The following is a 27,647-nucleotide window of genomic DNA, read 5'->3' as shown; positions in this document are numbered from 1 at the left end:
TCGTCTTGTAATTTTTTTTATCCGAATAACTTATCCCCAACTTCGACAAGGTTAACAGAAAATTGTTATAATATTGTTGTCATCCGACCTAATTTTCGTACATTTTAATGGAATTAAAGGTTAAGTTTTCAGTTGTCGATCTTGGCCCCTCATTAACCATACATGATTGACAATAATATTTCGTATGTAGATTGGTTGTGTTTTTTTGTATATGTCTCCCCGCGAATTAGCCTTTTTCTGCTGAGGCGGCGTAAACGCGGCAAACCACAATCAATCAATCGGTATATGTCTGACATGTTGCATGGCTAGAATTTCAACATTATTCTCCAGCAGTTGAGTTAAACTTTCAGGATAAGTTTGATCCTAACTGATGATAGGCACACAACTTAAATACTGGTTGGTTGCAAGGAATATGTGATATGTGTCAAATGCCTTGTTGTTTATAGCGAGGTTTAGTTTATCTGGATGATGTCAGATGTTTTTTAACTAGACATGATAGATCAACAATTTTTGGCATCGACGAGGGTGGTTTTTAACGACCTTGACAACCCATGAGGGTCTTGTATGGTCGGCATGCTGACTGGTTGACTTGTGAGGATTATATGTCCTATGACATGGGTTCTGGGTTATGGTTAGATCGTTTGCTAAGTAATAACATTTACACGACAGGTGCTGCGGTATTTGAAATGTAGATTGGTTGTGAAAAGAGCAAAAAATATTCAGAGATCAGGGCGGTCCATTTACAAAGCTGCCTGTGAGTAAAAGCCTTTTTCTTTTCTCTCTTTTTTTGTCGAATTCTAAAAGTAAGAGCGAAAATCGTCTAAAAATGTTTAGAGTCATGAGAATTGAATATAAGAATGAGAAGATATGGTGTTATTGCCAAATAAGACAACTCTCCGCCAAAGACCAAATGAGATAGAAGATATAGTTAGCTATAAAAGGTCCCGAAATGACAAATGTAAAACAATTCAAACGAGAAAACTAACGGTTTATGTATAAATATGATATTAGTTCACATCTCTACATATAAATCAATGTAAATCCGACAAAGCACATCGATGTTTTTTTACAAAATCGTCAACAATATAATGTTTGGGGCATATCGGAAAAATAATGCACTAAATTTAATTTTGATGACCCTATTTTGAGACGCATGGGTAATTTGCACTCGATACAATTTTCTTCCTTGTCGGTTACCACTGAAAACAACACGTTGGTAAGTTGATTTTTAACTTAACTGTTTACGAAGTCTTGCCATTTATGTTAATATAATTGTATTAGACACAGGAATAAAAATACAAATGACAATTTGTATTAAAGAATAATATGTTGTGTATTGGACTGTGAGATATCCAATTGGCAATATTTTGTTATAGAGAATCTACTTTCTTCCCATTCAACTGCTATACTTGCCACTGGATATGTTTACTAAAGCAAACCACAATCAATTAAGTTTTCCAAATACCTTCAAATATCGACAAATTTTATGAAGTTATGTTTTATTATCATTATCAAAATTGAAGTATTCAAATTAAGAAAAATGAAAAACAATGAAATTCAAAAGATGAAAAGGAAACAATGCAACACAACCAAACTGGCGTTCTGCACGTAAGGCATACATGTGTGAACCGTTCAAACAAGGTGTTTGTATATTCAAAATCCACTTAGATGTTGCATTGTTTTAACAATAATTTGAATTGCTTCTTATTTTATAAACAACATCCATTGCGCAAACATTTCGTGTCCATTTTTTACTAGTTACACGTACTTTACTCATTAACCTATCGTACAAATAAATTCAAAAGAATATAAACGATTTTAGGAATTTATCAGGGAATGACCGACTTTTTGTAAGCGTGACTCGTGAAAGTCAAATTATTTTGCGTGAAAACGGGAAACGTAGTCGGGCGGGTCGCTTGAAAATTACAAGCGTTATTAATGCAATGACAAAACAATAAGCTGCTGAACCCGGAATAATAATAATAATAAAATTCTATATTTAACGAAGGTTACTCATTTAACAATGACATGTTAATCTTCCCTGAGGCCTTCAAAAACTTTTAATACAAATGGAAAGGAAAAAAAATACAAACAAAATTAAATACTTAATACAGTTATATAAAGCAGCTTAAATATTGAATAAGTACATATGCATTCAAAAGAAGAAGAAAAATACATTAGATTCAGGTAACTTCATTCTGTAAGTTAAAAAATAGTTTGAACATTTGATCTTAAATGTATCTAAATTATTTATTTGTTTAATATTATTTGGCAAATTATTCCAGGTAATAAGATCAGAATTAGGTCTTGGTACATGAAGAAGTCCTGATGTTGTCGACCTGAGACAATAATTATAAAGATCAGTACAAGCAGTAAATTTAATACTGATAGATAATCAGGTGCTAGACCATTCATACATACTCATACCCCTTCCCCCCATGAGAGCCCCTCTACGGCATATTGGTGGTATTAGGCTATAGGCTATATTACAAACTAAGCGTTTTAATGGTGACATTTTAAGAAAAACAATGATTATTGATTGGAAAAATAAACGATTCCTGTCAGTATAAATTTGCATTTATCTTTATTATTTTAGAACAGCAGGATGTCGAGTTCAACATTAATGGTCGCCGCGATAGATTTAGGAACTACATTTTCTGGATACGCGTATTCGACGAACGCTGATTTTAAAGACAATCCATTAAACGTTAAAACAAGTCAAGATTGGTCACATGAAATTGTATCCATCAAATGTCCAACTTGCATTTTGTTTGATGAAAACAAAAAAGTGAAGTCGTTTGGGTATGACGCTGAAGATGACTACACAGAAATTGTAGTGGAGAAAAGACAAAATGAGTATTATTTCTTCAAGAACTTTAAAATGAATCTTTATACAAGAGAGGTCAGTATAACAGCGTTGTATACCTTATGTATGGAAGTTTGAAATGTTAACTTGTTTGTCCCTAGCATGAAGTATTAATTTGTCACATTTGTTATCTTTTTTAACATAAAAAACATGTCCATCCACATAGACGGATCCAGGGAAAAATTTGGTTGATTATATAGGGAATCACTGAAGCATGACTGGAGCGGGCCCCCCTTAGGTCAGTTAGTGCCCCCCCCCTTATAAAAAGTTCTGGATCCGCCACTGATCCAGTACATTGAAGACTAAATGCATTATCTTCTTGAATGCTGGTCATATACATTGACATGCAAATAGATGAAATTCTTATTTTTTTACGAGAATAAAACATAACTTATGTGATCGATCAAGGTTGCGTCTGTCGTGTGGGTGATTGAATATTCAATGCGTTATTGTCTTGAATTCCTTATATGCATTGGAAAGCGACTAGTCTAACCCTCGGTCTAAGCGAAGGATAATTATAAATCGAAACACTACTGTAACAGTTTTGCGATGTTGCTTTTCAGGATCTATTAACACCAAAAGATTCAGATTCTGCTATAACAGTCAGATCAAAAAAATAAAACGTTTTGGCAGGAATTGTTCACAAAATATTTTTCTTCTCTTTGTTTGAAATATTTCGTATTGGTTTTTATCTTACTTTTTTTCCTGAAAAATTCTGAATGTCTGGACGTCAATATTTCGGTTTCCAGATAAAATCTTTTCATTTATTTAAAAAAAAAATATTGGCCTTATAAAGCCTGATGGGAGAAGGAAGAGTCCTATTGTGTTTTTGCGTACTTAAAATCGTAAAAAGCCAAAGATCACGGTCACAGCAGTTAATTGACTAAATTTAAAGACATTTTGTCACAAGTTTCCGTATTTTATTTTCCCCCATATGTCCATCTTTTAAAAAAATGATTTATAAATGCTCCATCGAATTAGGAAGACCCGATTGAATTTGGGTTCAGTCACTGTAGATGATCACAAAAATATGTAATCCAAAAAAGATTGCAACTCGACTTATGTAACTTTTGTGGTTCTGTATTTTTTATATTCGATTTTATATGCTTAATATAATACACTAGTATCACACTTTTCAATTGCGTTTCACCTAACATTTATCAATCATTAACTAACCCAGCAGAAACCCGAAATAATTTTACAAGCAACCCAGGTTCATACGTGTAAACAAACACGGGTATGAACCATATGTATACAAAGTTTCTTTTTTCCGCTAGTAAATAATAAGAATTTCCCACGCCACATGTCAAAACTCTTTAAAGTGATAGTCAGAAGCCAATGTGTATAATGTCATGAAGAGAGACAAGCTTACAATGTAACAGAACTATATATGTCTCTTGGAAGAACACGTTATTTTGTTTTAACCGAAGACTTGAAAAATGAAAAGGGAATGACTAGGAAAAGTGTATTAAAAAGATCAAGTATAAACAATTTAGCCAAATTTAATTTTCCCCATAAACAAAAGATATCGGTTGCAGGATATCAAAAAAAGGTTGAAATAACAAAGAATAAAAAAAACAACGATGACAAAGAATGCAAATTTTCAACAATGGAAGTCACTTAGATATTTTGATTACAATAAAAAAAAATTGTTAAAGTAAAAGAATAACAGAAAGAAAGCATGAGAATTACATATACATTTTTGATCTGTTTAAAGAAGACATTTATATTTTAGTATACTTACACGTAATTGTATTATTTAATAATAAAGTCAAACTTATTTGGAATGATCTCATCAATATCCGTAATTGATAAGTATAAGAATCAGACCCTCAATTACATGTCTTAGAGAACTAAACTATGTTCCACGAGACTTGAAAAGCAGACCTGATTCCATGTTTTATTGTTCAGGTTATTACAAACGACTTCATGGTAGAAGATGTATCAGGTAAAGCAATGTCAGCCAAAATAGTCTTTTCAGCCTCGATAGAGTTTTTAAAGGACCATTTCCTGCTGAATCTGAAGACGAGAGGTCTTTTAGGCACATTAGTTATGGAAAATGACATAGGATGGGTGTTGACAATTCCTGCTATATGGTCAGAACCTGCAAAGAAATTCATGCGAACGTGTGCAGTGAAGGTATGAGAAAAAAATTCATAATTTTGACATGTATAATTAAACAACTTGTGTGGCATCCTTATCATCAGCATTATTTAATAAGATAATAAGACCTATCGGAAGATTGTGTTCATACTTTTCCTTGCAGTTCATTTTATGGAGTCAATCTAGGAGCTAGCTATGTCTTTCGTAAAAATAATACTGCTTTACATAATTAGAGAAACGAAAGGGGGAGGGGGATACAGTATAAGTCTGAATTGTATGAACCTATGTTTTTGGTTAATAATATTTACTTTGTACTTCAAGGCTGGATTAGGAAAAAAGCCAAATATTGCTCTTGAACCAGAGGCTGCTTCTTTATTTTGTCAGTTAGCACCATTTTGCTCAACACCAAGAGACGTAAGACAGAATACAGGTCCTTGTTTAAAATTCATGATAGTTGACATCGGAGGTGAGTATTTATCAACTTAAAGTTAGCTAAGGGCAGGCGGGATGTAGACGGGTGGATTTTCTGATATATGACAAAATTATTTTATAAGAATTTCGCTTCACGTATCTCGATTAAACAAAAAACTTAGACAGCCAATAATTCAATCATAGGAAAGATCCAAGTATGTTGAGTTAGCAGTGTACTAAATGTTTCCTCAGTCCTCAGTCTCTTATAATGTTGATGATTTCCAGAATAAGAACTTATTAACTCTGATCTTGTAGGTTTCCGTGCAATCTAATTAGAATTTCGTTATCCTCATACGAGCCCGCGAATTAAGATAGATCTGAATTTTAATCAGATTGGTTTCCATTTACAGCCGTATACGAAAAAAAATGTAAGAAAAACATTAAGCTTATAAACAGATAATTGAAAAAGTTATAAAAAGAATTGAATTGGTGTTATTTGACATACATTCATATACCTCATTACACGCTACGTTAGAGCACTGGGATGTTGTAATGTCTTCTGATTCCATGGTATATATGTCATCTTACTTATTTGGGTTATTTTTTTTTGTAATGTTTTTAAAAAGAAAATGTAAAGTAAAAAAAATATCCTTTCTATATTTTGAAAATTGGCGAAAACATTTCGATTTTAGTTAGCCGGTATTTGTACTATTTGTACTGTTCCAAATTGTATATATAAAATTGAGAATGGAAATGGGGAATGTGTCAAAGAGAAAGAGCAGAAAACTATGAAGGGCCGTTTGGGTCATAACTCATTTTGTTACACGTACGCTAGATGTACGCGTAACAGGTCGTTCACGTACCCTAGAGGTACACGTAACACTTTGTTAACGTAACCTAAAGGTACACGTAACACTTTTTTCACGTACCCTAGAGGTACACGTAACACTTTGTTCACGTACCCCAGAGTTACGCGTAACAATTTGTTCACATACCCTAGAGGTACACGTAACTGTTTCTTCACGTATGCTGAATAACCTTTATACCCTATGAACAATGAACTCGCCACGGTCTGCTTGAGAATACTTACAACATTTTATGAACTTGATTTTAAGTTTTAAAACTCGGTTAAAGTTATTGATTTAAACCTATATTTATATTAAACACTAATTTGAGCAACAGATTGTGTACATGTGAAACAGTTTTCTTCGTTTTGTTATCGTTTGTTGCCAAATTTCAAGCAGTTTTTACAGAGTTATCTCCCTTATCCAATACACATCCTTAAAGGATATAATTAATTTCTTTCCGGTATAATTTTAGATATCTGCATTCATTTCATGGGGATTTTTTCCTAGTGAATACTTATACTTTTCCATACACAAAACATTTATTCTTCTGTTGCAAGTAGTTTGAGGTTGAGGGATAATGATATGATGTTGACACAGATAATCCATTATTAAGGAAAAGGGATGACAGGTTTTCTGTTGCGGTTAGCTGCAGGAACAAACAGTTACGCGTACCTCCACGGTACTTTAACAAACTGTTACGCGCACCTCTAGGAACGTGAGCAAACTGTTACGTGTACCTCTTGGGTACGCGAACAAAGTGTTACGTGTACCTCTAGGGTACGTGAACAGTGTTACGTGTACCTCTAGGGTACGTGAACGACCTGTTACGCGTACTTCAAGCGTACGTGTAACAAAATGAATTATGACCCGAACGGCCCTTCATGGAAAACAGCCGAAGGCCACCAATGTAGTTAAATGGCAATTGAAAAGATCGAATTTATTTGATATAAAGAGAATGAAACCAAAATTAATAATATACATGCGCATAGTTATTAGTGATGTATTAGTTGCATTTAACTAAGTTAACACATAATTATACTCCCGCTTTAAAAAAGTGGAGGTATACTATGTTACCTCTGTCTGTCCGTCCGTCCGTCCATCCGTCAGTCCGTCCGTCCGTGCGTCAGTCCGTCCATCCGTCCCATGAATATTTTTCGTCGCATCTTTCTCAGGAACTACATCTTAAGGATTTCTGAAATGTGGTTTCAGGGTTTATATAAGTCAGCTATACCGTGTGATGCGTTTTCAGATTCATCACTCAACAACTTCCTGTTTACCGAACACTTACATATTTTTACACTATTAAAATAATCCAGTTGCGGCGGGGTATCATCAGTGAGCAGTAGCTCGCAGTTTCATTTGTTATAAAGATCGCACATTCTCTTTTTTCATATTATACGCTGTTTACTATAAGCATTATAAATTTTTTTCAGGAGGCACTACAGATATCGTTGTTCAAGAGAAGCTATTGGACGGAAGACTGAAAGATTTAAATAAACCTAGTGGGGATCAGTGTGGTGGAACATGTGTTGATAAAGAATTTATGAATGTTATATCGCAAATGCTGGGGGAAGATGTGATGCGTAAATTTGAACGTGACTATCTGCAAAAGTATTTAGAATTACAGAGAGCTTTGGAACATGTTAAAAAAGCAGATCCAGAGAAAAGAATTCGAATGACCATACCTTTTGTTGCTTTCGATAAAATTTGCAATGAACATTGTAAAAAGAGTTTCTCTGACGTCTTGAAAAAGTCGAAATATAAAAATACAGTTACATATGTGAACAATACGGATAAGGTGCAATTTTCGAAAGAGTTATTTTTGTCTTTATTTAATTCAACTACCTCCAGAATAGTTGAGTTGATAAGTCAGAACTTGGAAAACCCTGAATGTAAAGAATTATCGATGATATTTCTTGTTGGGGGGTTATCCGAATCAATAGTTGTTCAAAATACAATAAAGAAGGCATTTCCAGACAAAAAAGTGATCATAATACACGACAGCATTACTGCAGTACTCAGAGGGGCTGTCATGTACGGACACAATCCAAATATAATCGCTTCAAGGATTGTTAATCACTCCTACGGTATTTCAAGCAAAGAGAGATTTGATCCTTCAAAACACCAAGAGAGCCGAGCTGTAACTGTTGATGGTGTAAAACGTTGCCGTGATACTTTTCATAGTTTGATTTCAGCAAACACACCAGTTGTTGTGGGAGAAAAACGTTCACATACATTTCATACAATAGAACCATTCCAGGACATTGCTACTTTTCGTTTATTTTCATCTCCACATGAACATCCTGTGTATATTGATGACAAAGATTGTAGACACTGTGCTGACTTAAAGATAGATATTCAGAGTCCGTCAAACGACAGAATTGATATAGAAGTTGATTTTCAATTTGGACTCACTGAGCTTGCTGTAACAGCAAAACAAAAAGGAACAGAAAACAAATCAAACGTTCCAATAAAGTATAAATAAACACATAAAAGTTATTGTTCACGTTAGACTAGTAGGTTAGATTAATTATCAAACGATGACTACAGTTTTACGTTAAAGAGGATGTGTATGCCAGTGAGACAATAACCAATGAAACAATTAATGGAAAAAGGCATCATAGATTTTCTTTCAATTCAGACTTCCTTCCAAAACTACATATTTCTTCTATGCCATTTATGCAAAATAAATGTTTGGAGTGCGTCATACAACCTTCCATTGCTAACAAGGTAATTGTTAAAGTTTCAGTCATGAGGTCGGAGTTCATCTGAACTTGGATTAAGACGTGGTGTTGGGATTCTTCTCCTGTTCTGGTTTTCAAGAATAGTTTTTTTTATCGTAAAAATATTTTTTGTCTTTTGAATTTGATGTCATTCGTTTTTCCTCGTTTCCGGTGTTTTTAAAAAGTCCCCATTTTCTTTTTGAAGATTTTTATTTCTTATTGACAATTGTGTGCGCAAAAAAGACCGTAGAAAACACTTAAACACCAAATCCCAAAACGGATTGTCGGATTTTCCATCTGGAACAGACACATAATAGAACATACGCCGATATTAAAGTATAGCTATAGTATTGTAAATAATCAACCATGCACTGCGTCTATTGTATAGGAAGCGGTTACATTTGTCTATATCCGCAAATTGCAATCAAAATTTGTTTACAGCCGATTGCATTGAGTGTGTAGGTAAAGGTAATATCTTTGGTTAGCTTGCTTGCTATCTGAACCGTGCAGTCATTATTAGGTTTGGTAAACTACCCTCCTTTAAGAGTAGACTAGTCCGACAGATAACCAATCTATCTGTCTGTAGGACTAGGCTACTTCGAAAGGAAGGTAGTATACCTTACCTTATAATGACTTCACGGTTCAGCTAGCAAGCAAGCTAACCAATGATATTACCTTTACCTACACACTCAATGCAATCGGCTGTAATCATTTTTTAAATTTGATTATTCACAACAAAGGTGATGCTTTAATTTTCCCATTGTGAACTTTCCTTTTAAGTGAAGTAACATTTAAGCAGTAAGACACGGCTTTATTTAAAATCGGTATATACAAGACAATAGTAAACACAAGCTCTGGAGAGCTTTTACAACCTATACGAAACAATTGTTTTACACTAGTCATTTTGGGGTCCTTTATAGCTTGCTGGTCGGTGTGAGCCAAGGCTCCGTGTTGAAGGCCGTACTTTGACCTATAATTGTGACTTGGATGGAGAGTTGTCTCATTGGCACTCATACCACATCTTCTTATTTATACTTATCATTTATAAATGGAATTTCTGTGAATAAACAGATGACCACGGGTATTTTCCACTCCCTATGGCCACAATCCCGTCCTCTTTTCGATGATTATGACATAAATTCAGCCCAAAATATTACAAGCAATGAGTAACATTACAGGTGCAACTAGTAGATCAGAAACTGCTTACCATTCTAGAGCATCAAATCTGGTTTTGTTATAAAAGAGTTCAGCTAGGCTTTTGTTTAAGTTTTCTGCGTTGTATTTTGTGCTATACATTTTTCAATGTATGTGATGTTTAACTAGTAATAGTTTCGTCTATATTCTTGTTCTGGAAGCCATACTTTCAATCCCAACTTTCACGTTCGGTCAAGTTTTAAGGTAAGAGAATTTACATCACCGGTATTTCATAACGCAATAATATATTAGTGTTGGACAAGACGATATGAACCCAAGTATTTTGCGAACCCCGTGTTGCTCAATCTTTAGCTTTATGGACAGTTATTGAATTTTTCGTCTGTTCTAATTGTGGTTCCCTTGGTATCTTCTCCCTCTGTTTGTTATTTTATACTTTATAATATTTACGGGTCTAAAATAAAGGCATACAGTAATACTATTAACAAAAGGAAAAAAATGTGACAGTTCACACCGTAAAATTATATTAAAGATATATACAGAGGTGAATACAGATATATGTTATTCGGGATCTCTGCAGAAGGTATGGGTTCATGTTCCCTGTCAGTGAGTCACCGAACAATGGGATAGAGGGCAAAGACATACTGGGAAGTACATTTATTATAATGGAGTACCCTGATTTCAGATTTATTAATATTTTATTCTTTGTGTTTCTTCACAGGGGAAATGGGTTCATTTTCCCTCTCAAGGTAACCAATCAAATGTCATGATTAGCTGAGATATTTCACCCCAGTGTAATATTATTTAGTTCATATCATTTGTTAATCTAAACACACATTTATGCTGAAGTAAGGGTTTCATACGTCAACATTTTGTTGTCTCTGACATTTAAAAGAACCCAAAACAGCATCCTGATAGTGAGGAATATCATTTAATTATCAATATTCTCTGTACTTTATTTATTTTGGTGTGTTGATATTTTACAGTGCTGCTGTGTAGGACGTTGAACCGTGACCCCGACCGAACGAACGGTTACATATGTCTAGTTTCGCAAAATCGCAATTAAGATTATTAACCAAGTAATTTGTTTTGTTTATTTTTTATTTTGTTATGTACTCTTCTTCTACTTTTTACTCATCTGAAATATTCATTTCAATTCATACGTAAAAAAATGAATACAGGTAATTTTATTTTTAAAAACAAATATGCATGAATATTTCACAAATTCCATATACATGTAATAATATATGATAATCTAAGTTTTGTGCTATAACCCATACAGCTTCCTGTGTAAAGCACAAAGTTGGTTAATGGGTCCATTCATGAGGTAAAATTCTATGTATTTTAGCTATTTGTATGGAGGCTTCTGCTAATGTTATTCTTCGTTTTGACATCAGATAAGCTATAGCTACTTCAGGAGCTTTTCTGCATCCAGCGTTACAGAACAAAAATGCTTTACCTGCAAGAAATCTAAAAGATTTCGTACACCTTTCACACTGCTTTGGAATTGTCTATTTCCTTTAATACTGTCCCCTGAATACCAATTAGTATATACTATTCAGCATCTTCAATTTCATATTTGATATACTTTTTATAATATTCAAGAATTAAAAGTGCAATCTTTTGCATCATACAATTCTCTTCATTAAGTGGCGAAAGATTGCAATAACTCTGAGGGATCAGTAGGTGGCCTGTTGCAAGACAATTTTTGTCCTTAACCAACATGCCCTCATGTTCAAGTAGCAGTTTAAATTTCCCGACCTTTATGTTGGCCGACTAACCTTGCAGAACCTGCCTATTGAATTAATTGTTAATTTGTTCTCGTCCTGAATGTGCATAGAATATTTGCCACTGGACTTAAAGCAATCAATATTCAATCAATCAATTAGTGCATATCACCAGGTACATATGTAGCACACAGTATAAATGCCAATAGCTTGAATTCTACAATTACATGGGAATAATCACAGGCTCTTGTCTTTGCATACAAAATACCTACATACCTTATAAATGTATATAGGTAAAAAGATCAGAGACAAGTGCCTATGGTACCTCAATTTTACTAAGATACCAATAATTTAAAAATTCTACTTCCTTAAACATAAAAACATTCTTTTAATTTGACAAACAGGTTTATTATTGTTAGATTTAGTAACCAGTCAATAACTAAGTAAAGTTGTAATCTAGAACTTCATGCTTTCTGCCGACCTAGTGCATAAAGATGTTTCTTGTATTGTCATTTTAAACGGTTCTGTTAATATTTTGTAACCCTTCTGGATTTTTCCTAGACTATGCTGAGCAATATTTTGCACAGTAAATTAACTTCTATATTTTTTAAAGCTTACATCTTTAATACACCCTCTGGTAATATGTTTATAAATTCTTTTTATTTCTCATGAATTTTTCATTCATTCAGTTTAAGGTTCATTTAATCACATACATTTTGTATAAAACTCCAAAAACAAAACCTATTTTTGTAAAATGATTGTATCCCAAAAACAAGCACACGTACCTATCTTAATGGTTTCCATAATTTTGATGGATTATATGGTTTATCTTGAAAAAAGTCATTTATGGAAAATGTAGATACTATTCTCATCAGCAAACATCGGCCGAATCAATTTGGAATATAATACTCGGGAGTTTTTTTAATATACATCATGCTAAACAACGCTCAATATTTTTTTTTTATTTAACTGTCTGGAGGGTATAATAACATATTTGAAATGTAAATGTGATAGAATCTATAGAGAAACTATCCTCCTGTCTTATGAAATTTGTTAAAATATCATTATAAGGGTTTAGTTAAACTTGAACATGATCTTTCTGGGTTATCTTTGGAAATCAAAATTTGTGTATTTTTAAATTAACGAATTCACAGATATTGTGTGAAATATAAATAAAATAAAATAAAAAAAAATAGACCAAAGACTCATATTGTTCTGTTGCACAAAGGTGACCTACTTCGTAATCAATATTTTTGTTTCATGCTGAAATTTGAAAGATCTTGATAGAAAACTGTAGGAGGAGTTTATTACACAAAATGGGTGTCGTCTTTTGTAAATTTTGCTGTTAAATGACCACAGTTCGAAGTCTGGAAAAATGGATGATGGGAATAGCGGTGGACCGTAATGAACTTAGTAACATGTTCGGATATATATCATCCTAAATAAATAGCACTATACGTACCTCCTTTTCTGATTATTCTATCTATTGGGTCTGCTGTTTCCAAAAACAAAGAAATATAATTTCTTGTTTCTAATGCCCATGATAAAAAGTTCCTTCTTATTTTCTGACTGCATACTAGAACAAAAAAAAAACAATTTCAATACATCCAATCTTATACTCAATAAGATAAGGATTTCATGTCCTTAAGTAAATTAGGTGTCTGAAAATATTCTGTGAAGCATGGCTATAGGCATGTTTTTCTCTTTGATGACAAATGTCAAATGAAACATTTTCCCTTTGGACATTATCTACGATTTAGACAAACAAAATAAAATATGTTTTTTTTTCTTTTTTTTTGTTTCAAACATTTAAAAGAGCAGAACATTAAAATAATATTTTGCTATTAGCAATCAGTTTGGTCCAAGTCTTCCAAAATAAGCTCAAAAACATCGCTGATGTATTATTGACCTTCAAGTCAATATTTCAACTCATTTGAATTCGTATTCATGCGACCTTGGACTTTGTTGGATGTGGCGGTTGCGCATGTGGTCAGCATCTTCAGCGATTGAATCTTTACTAAGGTACAAATATACGTACTTTGTGTCTAATACCTTTTGTAAGTTGTTTCTTAAAATCTGTAAAAGTAGAACTTCATTTCTCTGTACCCTTTAAACAAATCAAACTTATTATCACCGGATCGATACATATACTGCTTCATTTCTCTGTACCCTTTGGTCAAATCAAACTTATTATCACTGGATCGATACCTCTACTGGTAGACGGTAAGTCCCCGATGTACTGTACCCTTTCGGCAAATAAAACTTATTATACCAGATCGATACCTCTACTGGTCGACGGCTAGTTCCCAATGTACTGTACCCTTTCGGCAAATAAAACTTATTATGCCAGATCGATACCTCTACTGGTCGACGGCTAGTTCCAAATGTACTATACCCTTAAGACAAATCAAACTTATTATCATCGGATCGATACCTCTACTGGTAGACGATAAGTCCCCGATGTACTGTACCCTTTCGGCAAATAAAACTTATTATACCAGATCGATACCTCTACTGGTCGACGGCTAGTTCCCAATGTACTATACCCTTAAGACAAATCAAACTTATTATCATCGAATCGATACCTCTACTGTTCGACGGTTATTTCCCGATGTACTGTCCCTTTTAGGTAAATCAAACTTATTTTCACCGGATCGATACCTCTTTTGATCGACGGTTAGTCCCCGATGTACTGTACCCATAAATTTAGGAAAATCAAACTTATTATAACCGGATCGATATCTCTACTTATCGACGGTTAATCCCCGATGTAATCGTCATTGCTTCTGTACTAGAATGAAATACGGTTATTGTGTTAATCTAATTTACAGTGATAAAGCTTATGAAATCATTTGAAATTAAGATAGCTCTGAATTCTTGTCCGCCGTTTTTGCTCTTCATTGATCGTCAGTATATCAGTGACGAGCAAACATTTGTCGTAATGAGCACCTGTTGTAACACATTTGGTATAGTTTAACACTTTACGTATCGACGCACCCGATCCCGCTCATTTTGGAGATCATCTGATTCCCTCAGTTTTTGTTTGTAACCATGAATTGTATCTTTTTAATCGATTTATGAGATTTGAACTTCGGTAACTAATATTGCTTAAATAGATGTTATTAGTGAGTATGACATGTAATATGTGTAACCAATCAATGATAAAATGAATTTGTAAAAAATGTATTAACAAAAATAACGAACTCCAAGGTAAATTCAAAAGGGGGAAGTCCATGAAACTAACGGAACGAATGGAAAACAGCCGTCATATTTCTGAAAAGGTACACGGGCATTTTTCGAAGAAAATAGCTCCCACCATTTTCTACACAAGGAAATGCCTGTACCAAGTCATGAATATGACAGTTGTTTTCCATCCGTTTGAGGTGTCTGAGCTTTTGATTTTGCCATTTAATAAGGGACTTTCCGTTTTGAATTTTCCTTGGATTTCGGTATTTTTGTTATTTTACTTTTTACCATGTAGCATGCTGAAGGTTGTCCGAGTTTCGATATTTTCCGGATAATCAGAGATCGTCCCTTATTTATAGGGGGATCATGTTAATCAATCTTCCATCGAAGCATGGACGACTTAAGATTTCTCGAAAGATCAAATTCCTAAAATGTCAAAAGGGAAGTCCATGAAACTAACGGAACGAATGGAAAACAACTATCATATTTCTGAATAGGTATAGGCATTTTTCGAAGAGAATAGTTTCCACCTTTTTCTACACAAGGAAATGCCTGTACCAAGTCAGGAATATGACAGTTGTTTTCCATTCGTTTCATGTGTTTGAGCTTTTGATTTTGTCATTTGATAAGGGACTTTCCGTTTTGAATTTTCCCTTGAGTTCGGTATTTTTGTTATTTTACTTTTAAAATGCAGTTGTTATGTAAGCTTCCAATTTTTTTTTAACTTTTCATTTATATTTGGCCTATAGCACCACTGAAGAGACGTTAATTCTCGTATCGGCATCTGCTGCATTGAAATTGATACCCACTAATTAATTAGGTTAGTGTACTAAAACCTATAGGTTCCAATTCCTACCAAAGACGATTTTATCTGATGTTATAATGTCCTGTATGGCCATGGCTTTGATACTTTACAAGGCTTTGTTAAATTTGTTCTCAGGCAATCGATATAAGGTTATTTAATACGTCGCAAGTATTGAAATCGATGACGTACTTTTAAATCTTAACAAAACTATCACTGGGACGTTGCTGCTGCTGAAAACCCAGTACCCGAGATCAACATCCATCAACTGGCTGGTGGGTACAATTTAATTGAGTACAAAATAATTATTCCTCTTAATTTAAACGACATTTCAATTGTTGACCTAGCATGTATAGTCATCCCTTCGAAAATTTAACGGATGTCATCCCGAGTCTAATAATAGTCGTAACCACAATCCCATTCTATTTTTCACGATGTGACGTCATCGAATTTGTACTTGCATGCACAACACGACGAGTGCTACATGCAGATCAGGGTCTGCTTACCCTTCCGGAGTACTTGAAATCATCCCGTTTTTGGTGGAAAAGTTTAAAACAACAAAAATACCGAACTCCAAGGAAAATTCAAAACGGAAAGTCCCTTAACAATTGGCAAATTAAAAAAAAACAGACATAATAGGTCAAAAATAGGGTACAACAGTCAACATTGTGTTATAATCTCAATCACTATAAAAACAAACAAATATGTCAACAAAGAGAAACAAAATGGCATATAGACAAAGCACATACGCAACATTGAAACACAAGAATACAAAAAATGACAACAGCACAACAACACAATGGCGGGATGTACAAGTACCGAGCCACGTCTAAAGGATATTACCAAAAATGAGGGAATGGACAGCTTTTGAGGGAGGTGGGAGAAGGGGGGGGGGGGGGGCGGGAGGTGTTAGACAAAAAATAGGTGGAAGAGAAAAAAAGATTCTAAAAGTGGGAGGTGGGAGATAGAGTGCGGGAGGTGGGAGAAGGGTACCCCCTGTCCACCCCTCAAAAATGGACCAAACAGTAAACGTTAATAATTTACAAAGACAAATAAAAGAACACTATAAATAAAGACAACAGTAGTATACCGCTGTTCGAAATTCATAAATCGATTGAGAAAAAAACAAATCCGGGTTACAAACTAAAACTAAGGGAAACACATCAAATGTAAGAGGAGAACTACGACACAACAGAAACACAACATTAAAATGTAACACACACAGAAACGAACTATAATATAACAATAAAATAACAATTTCTTGACTTGGTACAGGACATTTTAAGAAAAAAATGGTGGGTTGAACCTGGTTTTGTGGCTAGCCAAACCTCCAGCTTTTATGGCAATGTTAAATATAACATTAAAATGACAACATTACATGACAGGACTACAATACAAATAAATGGGAGAAAAACATACGAATATTAGCTAACAAAAGGTACCAGGTTTAAAATTTAATACGCAAGACGCGGACGCTCAGATCCAAGAAGTACGAAAGCCAAAACAAGTACAAAGTTGAAGAGCATTGAGGACCAAAAGTTCCAAAAAGTTGTGCCAAATACGGCTAAGGTTATATGTCTGGGATAAGAAAATCCTTAGTATTTAGAATAATTCATGCTTTTGCAAACAGTAAATTTATAAAAATGACTATATAATAGATATACATGATAACACCGAAGTGGTGACTAACTACAGAATAAAAACGGATACATAAAACATCATAAACCAGCACATAAAAATTCACAGCCGAGTTAGCTAAATAGATCAACGCAAAAAAAGTGACGTCACATTTGAATTTCTGAAATTTCCCCAAAATAGGATAGAATTAGGATAGAATTTAAGATTTGGTTTATAATACTCATATAACCTTTATTAATAACAATGAAAATTACAATACTAGTTAATATAAAATGTGGTAATAATTAGATAATTAATAGTATTATCTAGCTATGTCGGTACACGTAATTAAGATGATAAACAACATCAGTACCTAGAATCTATACATCAAGACCATCATGTGAAGCTTATGTTGCTCAGTTTTTAGCTTTCTATGTTGTGTTTTGAAGACTGTTGTTTGTCTTTCCGTCGTGTTGGGTTTTTTTTTGCCACGGCGTTTTCAGTTTATCTTCGACTTATGAGTTTGAATATCTCTTTGGTATCTTCCACCTCTCTTTTAAGATCATTGCGAATAAACTTAACCTTTTACTACCTCAAAGAAAATTACCCCAAACCATTTTTTGGCTTTTCTGATTGACCTCTGCTAGGTTTATGCACAAGTTGGCTCTGCTTTGACTGTGCACTTCAATGTTTGCTTTCTTTTACCTTTGACCTTTGCATGTCGGTTTTATACAAAACAGAGTTCATTTTCGTATCACATTGACATGTTTGCCTCATGAAATGTGTGTTACATTTACCTTTAGACGTAGAAGGTCGATTAATAGAGTTACTAGTAGTCGAACGTTTAAAATTTGAAACTGTTACAGTATCGTTAAAATATTTTTTGGGGTCCTGACAACAAAAATCTACACGACTAAATCCGACAAAGCACACCCGTAATTTCACAAAATCGACAAAAATATACTGTTTGAAGGTATATTTAAAGTAGTGAGCTAAATTTTAAAGAACCCATTGTATGCTACGCATGGGTTGACCTGCACTCTGTACAATTTTCTTCCTTGTCGGTTACAACTGTAAACAAAACTAGGGTAAGCTAATTTATCTGACTGAACTATTCACGCTATTAGACCATTTATAAATGAAAAATGCAAATAACAATACATTGAGAAAAAGTGTGTTGTGTATAGGTCTGTATAATAGTAAAATACTCGATTTTACAATAATTTTGAATTCACATTTCAATTATCAAAATACCCTTAAAATGTATACACCATTTTCAACCATTTGAGTTTCACTAAGCAATAAACTTCCACCCAAACATAACACAACGAAAAAAAAAGGAAATGCAAAAAATGACAAAAAGGTTTGGCCTGATGCATTCACCTTCTAATACTGTTGATATCAAATATAAATTTAAGTGAAATGTTATCTAACATTTTTTAAATTAAAGATAATAAGAATATACATCATTGAAACATATTTTTGATCTATAATTTATAACAAGGCCAGCTTTCATTATATTCCTTTTGTGTACTTTTATAATTTGTTTTCTAATTGTAGGACACCAGGATGTCGACCCCTGTGTTGATGGTAGCAGCCATAGATTTGGGAACAGCGTTTTCAGGATATGCATTTTCAATGAAAGCTGAATTTGAAAATAATCCGTTACACATAAATGCAAACCAAGCCTGGAGGCCTGGAAATTTATCCATAAAATGTCCAACTTGTATTTTGTTTGATGAGAACAAAAAGGTTTTGTCGTTTGGGTATGACGCTGAAGATGACTACATGAACATTTTGTTGGACAAAACACAGAATGAATATTATTTCTTCAAGAATTTTAAAATGAATCTTTATAAGATAGAGGTTAGTGAAATAATAAATTATCCCCTTTCCTAAGGTAAGAATGAACATTTCGAAGGTTTGAAGGGATACACATTCTGAATTATTGATGGTTGTTTTACGCCACCAAAACGCAAATTAAAGTCTATATTTCGTCGAAATTTATTTATATATCATGTCAAAATAAAGAAAGGAATACAATTTGGTTTCAATAGAGTTAATGAAGTCAGATTTCGGCAGAAATGACGCCTTTACACTAAAATCCGTTGGAGGTGTTTACTAAAATATAGTCTTATACATTAGCAGACATCGGGCTTTAAATGATCTTTCAGAAACTGCGAGTACACTAGATCGGTACTGTGTGTCTTTTTGACATTTGTGTTTGGGCTTAGTATCGATCTAGTGAGTAACGCCCTTTGCAAATGTTGATTTACATTTTGTTCTTATGTTGTTCTCAATGTCGAGGTTCCAAGTGGTGAAGTTGAAATCAACCATTCGAATATTTTACGGATACTATCTTAAGTTGGCTGACCGTATGGAATATCTGTTTCACAGATGACGACGGATATGTTCCACACACCTGAGATCACCCCCAGTTTTTGGTGGGGTTCGTGTTGCTTAGTCTTTAGTTTTCTATGTTGTGTCATCTGTACTATTATTTGTCTGTTTGTCTTTTTATTTTTGGCCATGGCATTGTCAGTTTGTTTTCGATCTATGAATTTGACTGTCCCTCTGGTACCTTTCGTCCCTCTATTCCAATTGTGGTAACCACAATCTCGTCTTCTTTTCTTAGAATGAGATCTACCGAATTAACTTATGACCGGGTTTTTACTTACATGAGCAACACGACGGGTGCTGCATGTGGAGCAGCATCTACTTACCCTTTAGGAGCACCTGAGATCACCCCGGTTTAGGCTGGGGTTCGTGTTGCTCAGTCTTTAGTTTTCTGTGTTGTGCTTTTTATACTGTTGTTAGTCTTTTGGTCGTTTCTCGTCTTTTGTTATGGCTTTGTCAGTTTGTTTCGACTTATGAGATTTATAAGGTCCTTTTGGTATCTTTGCCTCTCTTTTGCAATCATCTGAGAAAGTTGCTATGTAGAGAAAAAAAAACCAAAGTTACATGGACTTTTCTCATCAGATTGATGCAGTAACTTTGAAAACAAAATTGATATGCCAACAAATAGTGCTATAGTAAGAGTAAGCTTGTAATGACGTGTTTAAGAAAGAATAAGCTAAAACTTAATTCTATATATTTAACTGTTTAGGTCTTAACAAATGACTCCATGATAGAAGATGTAACAGGGAAACCAATTTTAGCTAAGACAGTCATTATCGGATCGTTAAAGTCATTAAAGGACCATTTAATGAATAATTTGAAAACCAGAGGTCTTCTAGGTACAGCAATTCAGGAAAAGGAAATAAGATGGGTATTTACAATTCCTTCGATATGGACAGAACCGGCAAAGAAGTTTATGCGAACATGTGCAGTGAAGGTATATGAACTACAAAAACATAATTATTGTTTGATGTAATAATAACTGGTTTGCAACATTCTTCTTGTCTGATTAGTAATATCTATTATTTTTACAATATCCTTCATTATAAGGCTCTACTGTATGTTGTAATTACTAAGACGGAATAGCAAATTTTTTTAATATTGAATATGAAAAATTGTCTATTTTTTGCTATTCGATTTAATCTATTGAGTTAATTTGTAACCTAATTATGGTTTTGCTAAAGTAAAATGCATTGCATCAACGTAAAGGAAACTATGGTAGTTTGGTTCTTAAATATTGGTCCTCCAAAAAAGTTTTGTATCTTATACTATTTGTACTTCAAGGCTGGATTAGGACACAATCCCATTATTGCTCTTGAACCAGAAGCCGCCTCCATATTTTGTCAATGTGTCCCATTTTCCTCAACACCATCATCAGATTTAAAATGTATGATAGTGGATATCGGAGGTGAGTACATCCTGTGGTATTTTCATAAAAGTTTTGACAATAATAGTAGAATGGTTATAGATGAACTGACATTTGATCCACCTGTCTTGTAAGGGAGACGATCATGTTGCTGCACAGGAAAAATATTTATACAGTTAAATAAATCTTACGTAAAGTACACACGAGTCAATTCTGACACATTTCGTCGTGTGAATCTTATAATAATGTTTTTTTTCCATTTGGTAGTAGTGGTACACATTTAAATTAAATTTTAAAAGCGCAATATCATAAATATTTGACTGAGTCATAAAAAGTTCTATAGGAATCAAATGTATATACATGAAGAGTAACTCTTTGTTCGATTGTTTTTTTAATGGACAAGCAACTTAGATAAATAAAGCATCCCTTTTCTTGAGATAGGACACTTCTCTACAAACTATAATGTTTTAGAAAATCCCTATATTTCTTTTTGAGATATACCATGATTTGTTTAACTGAATAATATCCCCAATTGGGGACTGCTGGATTAGCTAAGAATTGCTCATAGATTGAGTTCAAAACCATGCACACAATTTCAGCATAGTACTACTAAGATAATTTTTATAACAGTTATTTTACAGCAAAAATACCTGAAAAATAATGGAGATACAACATTAAAAAAATATTTTTCTCTGAACTAACTAGAGGAATTAGCTATTATATTCCAATGGGAATGTGGGGAGAGAACAGTATAGTTCTGACAAAAACTCGTAGAGTATAGAAATCTCGTTTTATAGTTGTATATGGAGATAGACCATTGCACTTAGATATCAAATATATAATGATCTCTATTTTTATCAAAAGTGGACATATAACACTATAAGATTCACACGACGATTTGATTCAAATTTAATTGAGAATGCTACACCAAGGCATATGTTCCGGTGGATGTCGATCTTCTTTGCACGTTAAATAACCCATGGAATAAATCATTTGGGAATGTTTGTGTGGAATTTAAAACTGTCTGTCTCATCTAGAGGTCAACCACATTCTAAATCTTACCAATTGGTATGCTGCAAAATGAGAATAACACTTGATAAATTTCGTGCGTCCGAAAGGCTTCGATGGACTGGGAACTTTGTTCACGTCCCTTATTTTGGAAATGCTTAAAAGTTGACTCTAAACAAACAGCATATTATAGAAGGAAAATACCAATGTTGCTTTTTAATTTATGTAAAATTTAAACTGATGTAAGTGCTTATTAATTTGTTAATGTGAAGTTTGCTTTATACATCTACGGAGATTAGGGAAACGAAAGAGTCATGGGAATCTATATCTCAGCCTGACAATGATAGATGCATTGCAAGACTAAGAAAACTTGAGTTGCTGATGCGTTGATTCATTTAATACATGGAATGAAGCACAAAACAAACAAGAAAATATAGAAATAGCAAATGCACATACCAACATCACAGAACATTAAGTAAAATGATGATATTTTTTTAGTGTCTGTGATTGTTGACTCGAAAAACAATTACCCTGTACTTATTTCACACTCAATGACATTTCTTAAATTTAACTTTTTGAATATTTCTTTAATTTCACTGAATTATGTCGTCAGGTGTTTGTATTTTAAGGTTCTTTAATTATGTCATATAATTTAATTTTGATCAAACAACATATAATTATTGCTGTTCCAATGCAATTGTATCTAACATGAATCCCAAAACACCTCTATTGTATGGATTTTTGCCAGAATGGTTATTTAATAAATGGTAAATTAATTATTTCAGGAGGCACAACAGATATTGTTATTCAAGAGAAACTGAAAAACGGTAAACTGAAAGATTTGTGTAAACCTTGTGGTGATGAGTGTGGCGGTACACATGTTGATAAAGAATTCATGAAGGTCGTATCGCAAATACTAGGGAACGATGTGTTGATTGCATTCAAACGTGACTATCCATTAGACTATTTAGAACTACGGAGAGCTTTAGAACTCCTAAAACAAGCAGATCCAGAGAAAAGAATTCGAATGTCTGTGCCATTGGTGGCGTTCGATAAAATTTGCACTGATCATTATAAAAAGACTTTCGTTGATATTTTAAAACAGTCAAAATGGAAAGACACAGTTACACACATTACGGGGGATAAAGTGCAATTGTCGAAAGAGCTTTTTTTGTCTTTATTTAGTTCAACTACATCCAGAATAGTTAATTTGATGAGAGAGAACTTGAAAAATCCTAAATGTAAGGACCTATCTATGTTATTACTTGTTGGTGGGTTTTCTGAGTCGGTAGTTGTACAAAATACTATAAAGACGGCATTTCCAGACAAAACAGTGATCATTATACCTGACAGCAGTACTGCAGTACTCAGAGGAGCTGTCATGTACGGACACAATCCAAATATAATCGCTTCAAGGATTGTTAAACATTCCTACGGAATTCTAAGCAGACAACGATTTGATCCTTCAAAACATCAGGAGAGCCGTGCTGTAACTGTTGTTGATGTGAAACGTTGTCGAGATACATTTCATAGTTTGATTTCAGCAAACACACCAGTTGTTGTGGGAGAAAAACGTTCACATACATTTCATACGATAGTACCAAACCAAGAAATTGCTACTTTTCGTTTATTTTCCTCTCCACATGAAAATCCTGTGTATATTGATGACAAAGATTGTAGACACTTTGCTGACTTAAAAATAGATATTCAGAGTCCGTCTAAAGACAGAATTGATATTGAAGTTGATTTTCAATTTGGACTTACAGAGCTTGCTGTAACAGCAAAACAAAAAGGAACCGAAAATAAATCAAACATTTCAATAAAATATAAATAAATTTATAAAAGTAACTGTTCTCGTTAGGCATATACACGAACTATATTCATATAAAGCATAAATTGTAATAAAAGATGTAGGTTATACGACATTGGGGCAGCAACCAAATTGGTCAATATCACTTCTGAACCTCAAAGTGAGATACTCAAATATAATATGTAAACAAAAACTCTGAGCATAACCATGTGTGTTCATTTGATAAGCAGAGGACAATAGAATAAAGTTGTCTTTTATCTCGACCAGTTTAAATACAAATGGAACGGTTATCACGGTGTCGAAGTTGTAGTGTTATGCTGCTGTATAGGACGTTGAACACCCCCACCAACGGAACGGTAACATCTGTCTAGTTTCGCAAAATTAAGATTATTGAATTTTTTGTTTAGTTTATTTTTTATTTTGCTACTTCTAACTCGTCTGAATTATGCATTTCAACTCATATGTAAAAAAATGATATAAACATTTTATTTTTTATAACAAATAAAAAGTTCTTGTTGTCATCTGGGCAATAATGTCATGTTGAATGTAGATGCTCACATTTGTGTAAGAATTGTTAGTAAACACTTTACTTAAAAGCATAAGCATAAAAGTTCACAAAATCCATATAATGGTATATAATAATGTATGTGTTATGCTATGACCCATACAGCTTCCTGTTTAAGGCACACAGTTGCTTAATGAGTCCATCGTGAGGTAAGATCCTACGTATTTTGGCTATTTGTATGGAGGCTTCTGTCAATGTCATTCGTCGTTTTGACATTAGATAAGCTATTGCTACTGCAGGAGCTTTTCTGTATCCAGCGTTACAGAACAAAAATGCTTTACCTGCAAGACAAGAAATTGTTAAAAAAATATCTTTTGCATCATACAATTCGCAAAACTCTTTAAGTGGCGAAACATTGCAACATCTCTGACGGGTCAGTAGGTGACCTGTTGCAAGGCAAATGTTTGTCCCTCTTTAACATGCCCTCATGTTCCAGTGGCAGTTTAAATTTGCCGACCTTTATGTCGGCCGATTAACCTTGCAGAACCTACCTATTGCATTTATTGATAAAATTCATTTATGAAAAATGTTGATATTTTTTTCAGAAGCAAACATCGACCAAATCAATTCGGAATATAATACACGGAGTTTTTCTACAATCATTATACGTATCCACTCTCGATAGCAATTTTTTATTTAACTGACTCAATATACAACGGTATAATATCATATTTAAAATGTAATTGTGGTAGAATCTATACGAATGCTATCCTCCTGACTTATTGCATTAATTTTGTTGAAATATCATTGTAAGGGTTTAATGAAACTTGAGCATGATCTTTCTGTGTCATTTTGGGATTTGACATTTGTGTAGTTCGAAATATAAACGAATACACAGATATTTGTGTGAATAACTTATAAAAATGGATCAAGGACTAAAATTGTTGGGTTGCTCAAATGTGAACTACTTCGTAAACAATATTTCTGTTTCATTATTAAGTTTCAAGGATCTGGTTTGAATACTGTAGGAAGAGTTGATTACACAAATTTGGTTCCGTCATTTGTAAATTTCGCTGAAAAATTACTAAGTTCCCAAGTCTGTAATGGGAGTTGATTACTCAAAATAGTTGCCCAATTTTCATCGCCCGCCTGACCAACCACCTGACATCCCCGTACTATAAACAAAAATGTAAATATTTTTGTGTGAAAGATAAAAATCAAAACAATGAAAACGGTGATGGGAAATGAAATTTTGATGTTACCCGACATAAAACCCAATAAACTTATAATGCATTTTTGCGTTTTCACTCGTTTTCCCGTTGGGATATTTCTGATATAGTAAGGCCTACATTGATACGTTTTCTCTTGTCTGGCAAAAACGGAATACGGTTAATTTTAGACCGTAATGAACTTAGTAACATGTTCGGATACATCATCATAAAAAAGTACTTTACGTACCTCCTTTCCTGATAATTCTATCTATTAGGTCTGCTGTTTCCAAAAACAAAGGAATATAATTTCTTGTTGGTTCTGCTTCATCAGATATATCCACGGGGTGATAGTTTATTCCTGAATCTCGGTAGAAATTCGTACTTAAATAATGTACATCAAAACTTATAACATCAGTAATGCCCATGATAATAAGTTCCTTCTTATTTTCTGACTGCATACTAAAAAAACAATTAATCTTATACTCAACAAGGATTTCCTGTCCTTAAGTAAAGTAGGTGTCTGAAAATATTCTGTGAAGTATGTCTGTAGGCATGTTTTTTCTGTTTGATGGACAAATGTCAAATGACACATTTTCCCTTAACGGGGCATTAGCTACGATTTAGACAAACAAATAAAATATTTTGTTTTTGTTTTTTGTTTCCAAAATTTAAAAAAGCAGAACTTTGAAATAATATTTTGCTATAATATTTTGCTATTGGCAATCAGTTTGGTTCAATTCTTCCAAAATAAGCTTAATGTATTATTGACTTGATTTGATCTTTGTTAGGCGTGGCGGTTGCGCATGTGGTCAGCATGTTCAGTGATTGAATCTTTAATAAATTCTCTCAAAGATACAAAGATTTGAACATTGTGTCTTAACATCTTTTGTTAGTTGTTTCTTAAACTTAAAAACTGAAAATGTAAAGCAGAATACCATGAAAAAGTGTTTCAAGTGTTTCAAGTAATTTAATTAGAGTCAAATTAACCTGCCTTTAGGCTAAATATAGTTTTGTCCATAATGTTTGTTGAAAATATTTTTTTATTATTTTAATGCCAGATGTTCTAAATTTCAGTATCATGAAAAATGATGTCGTTGAAGCATTTGGAAGAAACAGCATATTTCGCTAGGCTTCCTATGTCAAAATCAGAACTATATTTTCTGCCACAGTCCCTATAAAAAAATAAAAACCACTCGGTATAGAAGATCGATTTACTTACTCAGTGCCAACAAAAAGGTCAGGATATACCTCTGTACAATGTGTCATTTTGGCTTCCGAATCTCTGTCTTTTAAATGAGATGATACCGACAAAAACAAATCATTGTCATAATCCATGTTTTTCAAGTTAGTTTAACATTAGAATTACAAAATCATGTTTTATACCCCCGTTCGGTTGTCTATGGTAAGAGAGGAGGTTGAATAAACATTATATATAAATAGTTTAGATTTCAATAAGTGTTGTAAACAAAAGCTAAAATTTAATTATGCCTTTAAATTGGAAGTGTACACTCTTGAGAATATTTGTATAACGGACATAAAGGCCGTCAAGGTACACATCTACATCTATTCACTGATCTCTAATTGTTTACTTATATCTACAATTTCATTTCCGTTCTAATTTTCGTAGTTTTCATTTCTTAAAGGGCTGATTGACAAAGTTTAATAGTAAAAAATACATTCAAATCGACCGTGAAGTTTAGTTGTTTTTGTGAATACGATCAGATGTTTTAACTAGTTTCTTCTTAAGGTCACAGACAATGGCCCTTTCAGATTGTTATCGGGCTCAAGTTCTTGGTATTGCGCAGTGAAAAATAACTGAATCATCATCTTATGTCGAATAATCTGGGTTTTTTTCTCCTCTTCAATCTCGGCAGTCGGAAGATTAATCATATTTCATATTTTGCTAACCTATTTT

The 27,647-nt window shown here is 33.5% G+C and overlaps 2 protein-coding genes across 3 annotated transcripts; one reads left to right on the top strand and one right to left on the bottom strand.

The window, feature by feature from the left end:
- The first annotated feature begins 1,174 nt into the window (after window positions 1-1,174).
- Window positions 1,175-24,054, top strand: LOC127701562 (heat shock 70 kDa protein 12A-like). Of its 2 annotated transcripts, XM_052205504.1 has the most exons (9): window positions 1,175-1,216; window positions 2,597-2,902; window positions 4,778-5,005; window positions 5,291-5,435; window positions 7,662-8,958; window positions 18,996-19,301; window positions 20,542-20,769; window positions 21,117-21,240; window positions 22,992-24,054. In XM_052205504.1, the coding sequence occupies exons 5-9, from the start codon at window positions 8,899-8,901 to the stop codon at window positions 24,038-24,040; spliced, it is 1,767 nt and encodes a 588-aa protein (XP_052061464.1). In that variant the 5' UTR covers window positions 1,175-1,216; window positions 2,597-2,902; window positions 4,778-5,005; window positions 5,291-5,435; window positions 7,662-8,898; the 3' UTR covers window positions 24,041-24,054. The 2 variants fall into 2 exon arrangements, with proteins under 2 accessions (XP_052061464.1, XP_052061465.1); XM_052205505.1 differs by lacking the exon at window positions 5,291-5,435.
- A 427-nt stretch (window positions 24,055-24,481) lies between these two features.
- Window positions 24,482-27,119, bottom strand: LOC127701582 (dual specificity protein phosphatase 3-like). Its single transcript, XM_052205548.1, has 3 exons — window positions 26,952-27,119; window positions 25,980-26,191; window positions 24,482-24,862 (listed from the first exon to the last, which is right to left on the bottom strand). Exons 1-3 carry the CDS (start codon window positions 27,065-27,067, stop codon window positions 24,672-24,674), a joined length of 519 nt encoding a protein of 172 aa, XP_052061508.1. The 5' UTR covers window positions 27,068-27,119; the 3' UTR covers window positions 24,482-24,671.
- Between the last annotated feature and the right edge of the window lie 528 nt (window positions 27,120-27,647).

Source organism: Mytilus californianus, unplaced genomic scaffold (assembly GCF_021869535.1).
Source record: "Mytilus californianus isolate M0D057914Y unplaced genomic scaffold, xbMytCali1.0.p SCAF_5, whole genome shotgun sequence".
NCBI classification, from domain to species: domain Eukaryota; kingdom Metazoa; phylum Mollusca; class Bivalvia; order Mytilida; family Mytilidae; genus Mytilus; species Mytilus californianus.
The sequence above is the reverse complement of the archived record's forward strand: the minus strand, read 5'-3'. Positions and strand labels throughout refer to the sequence as shown.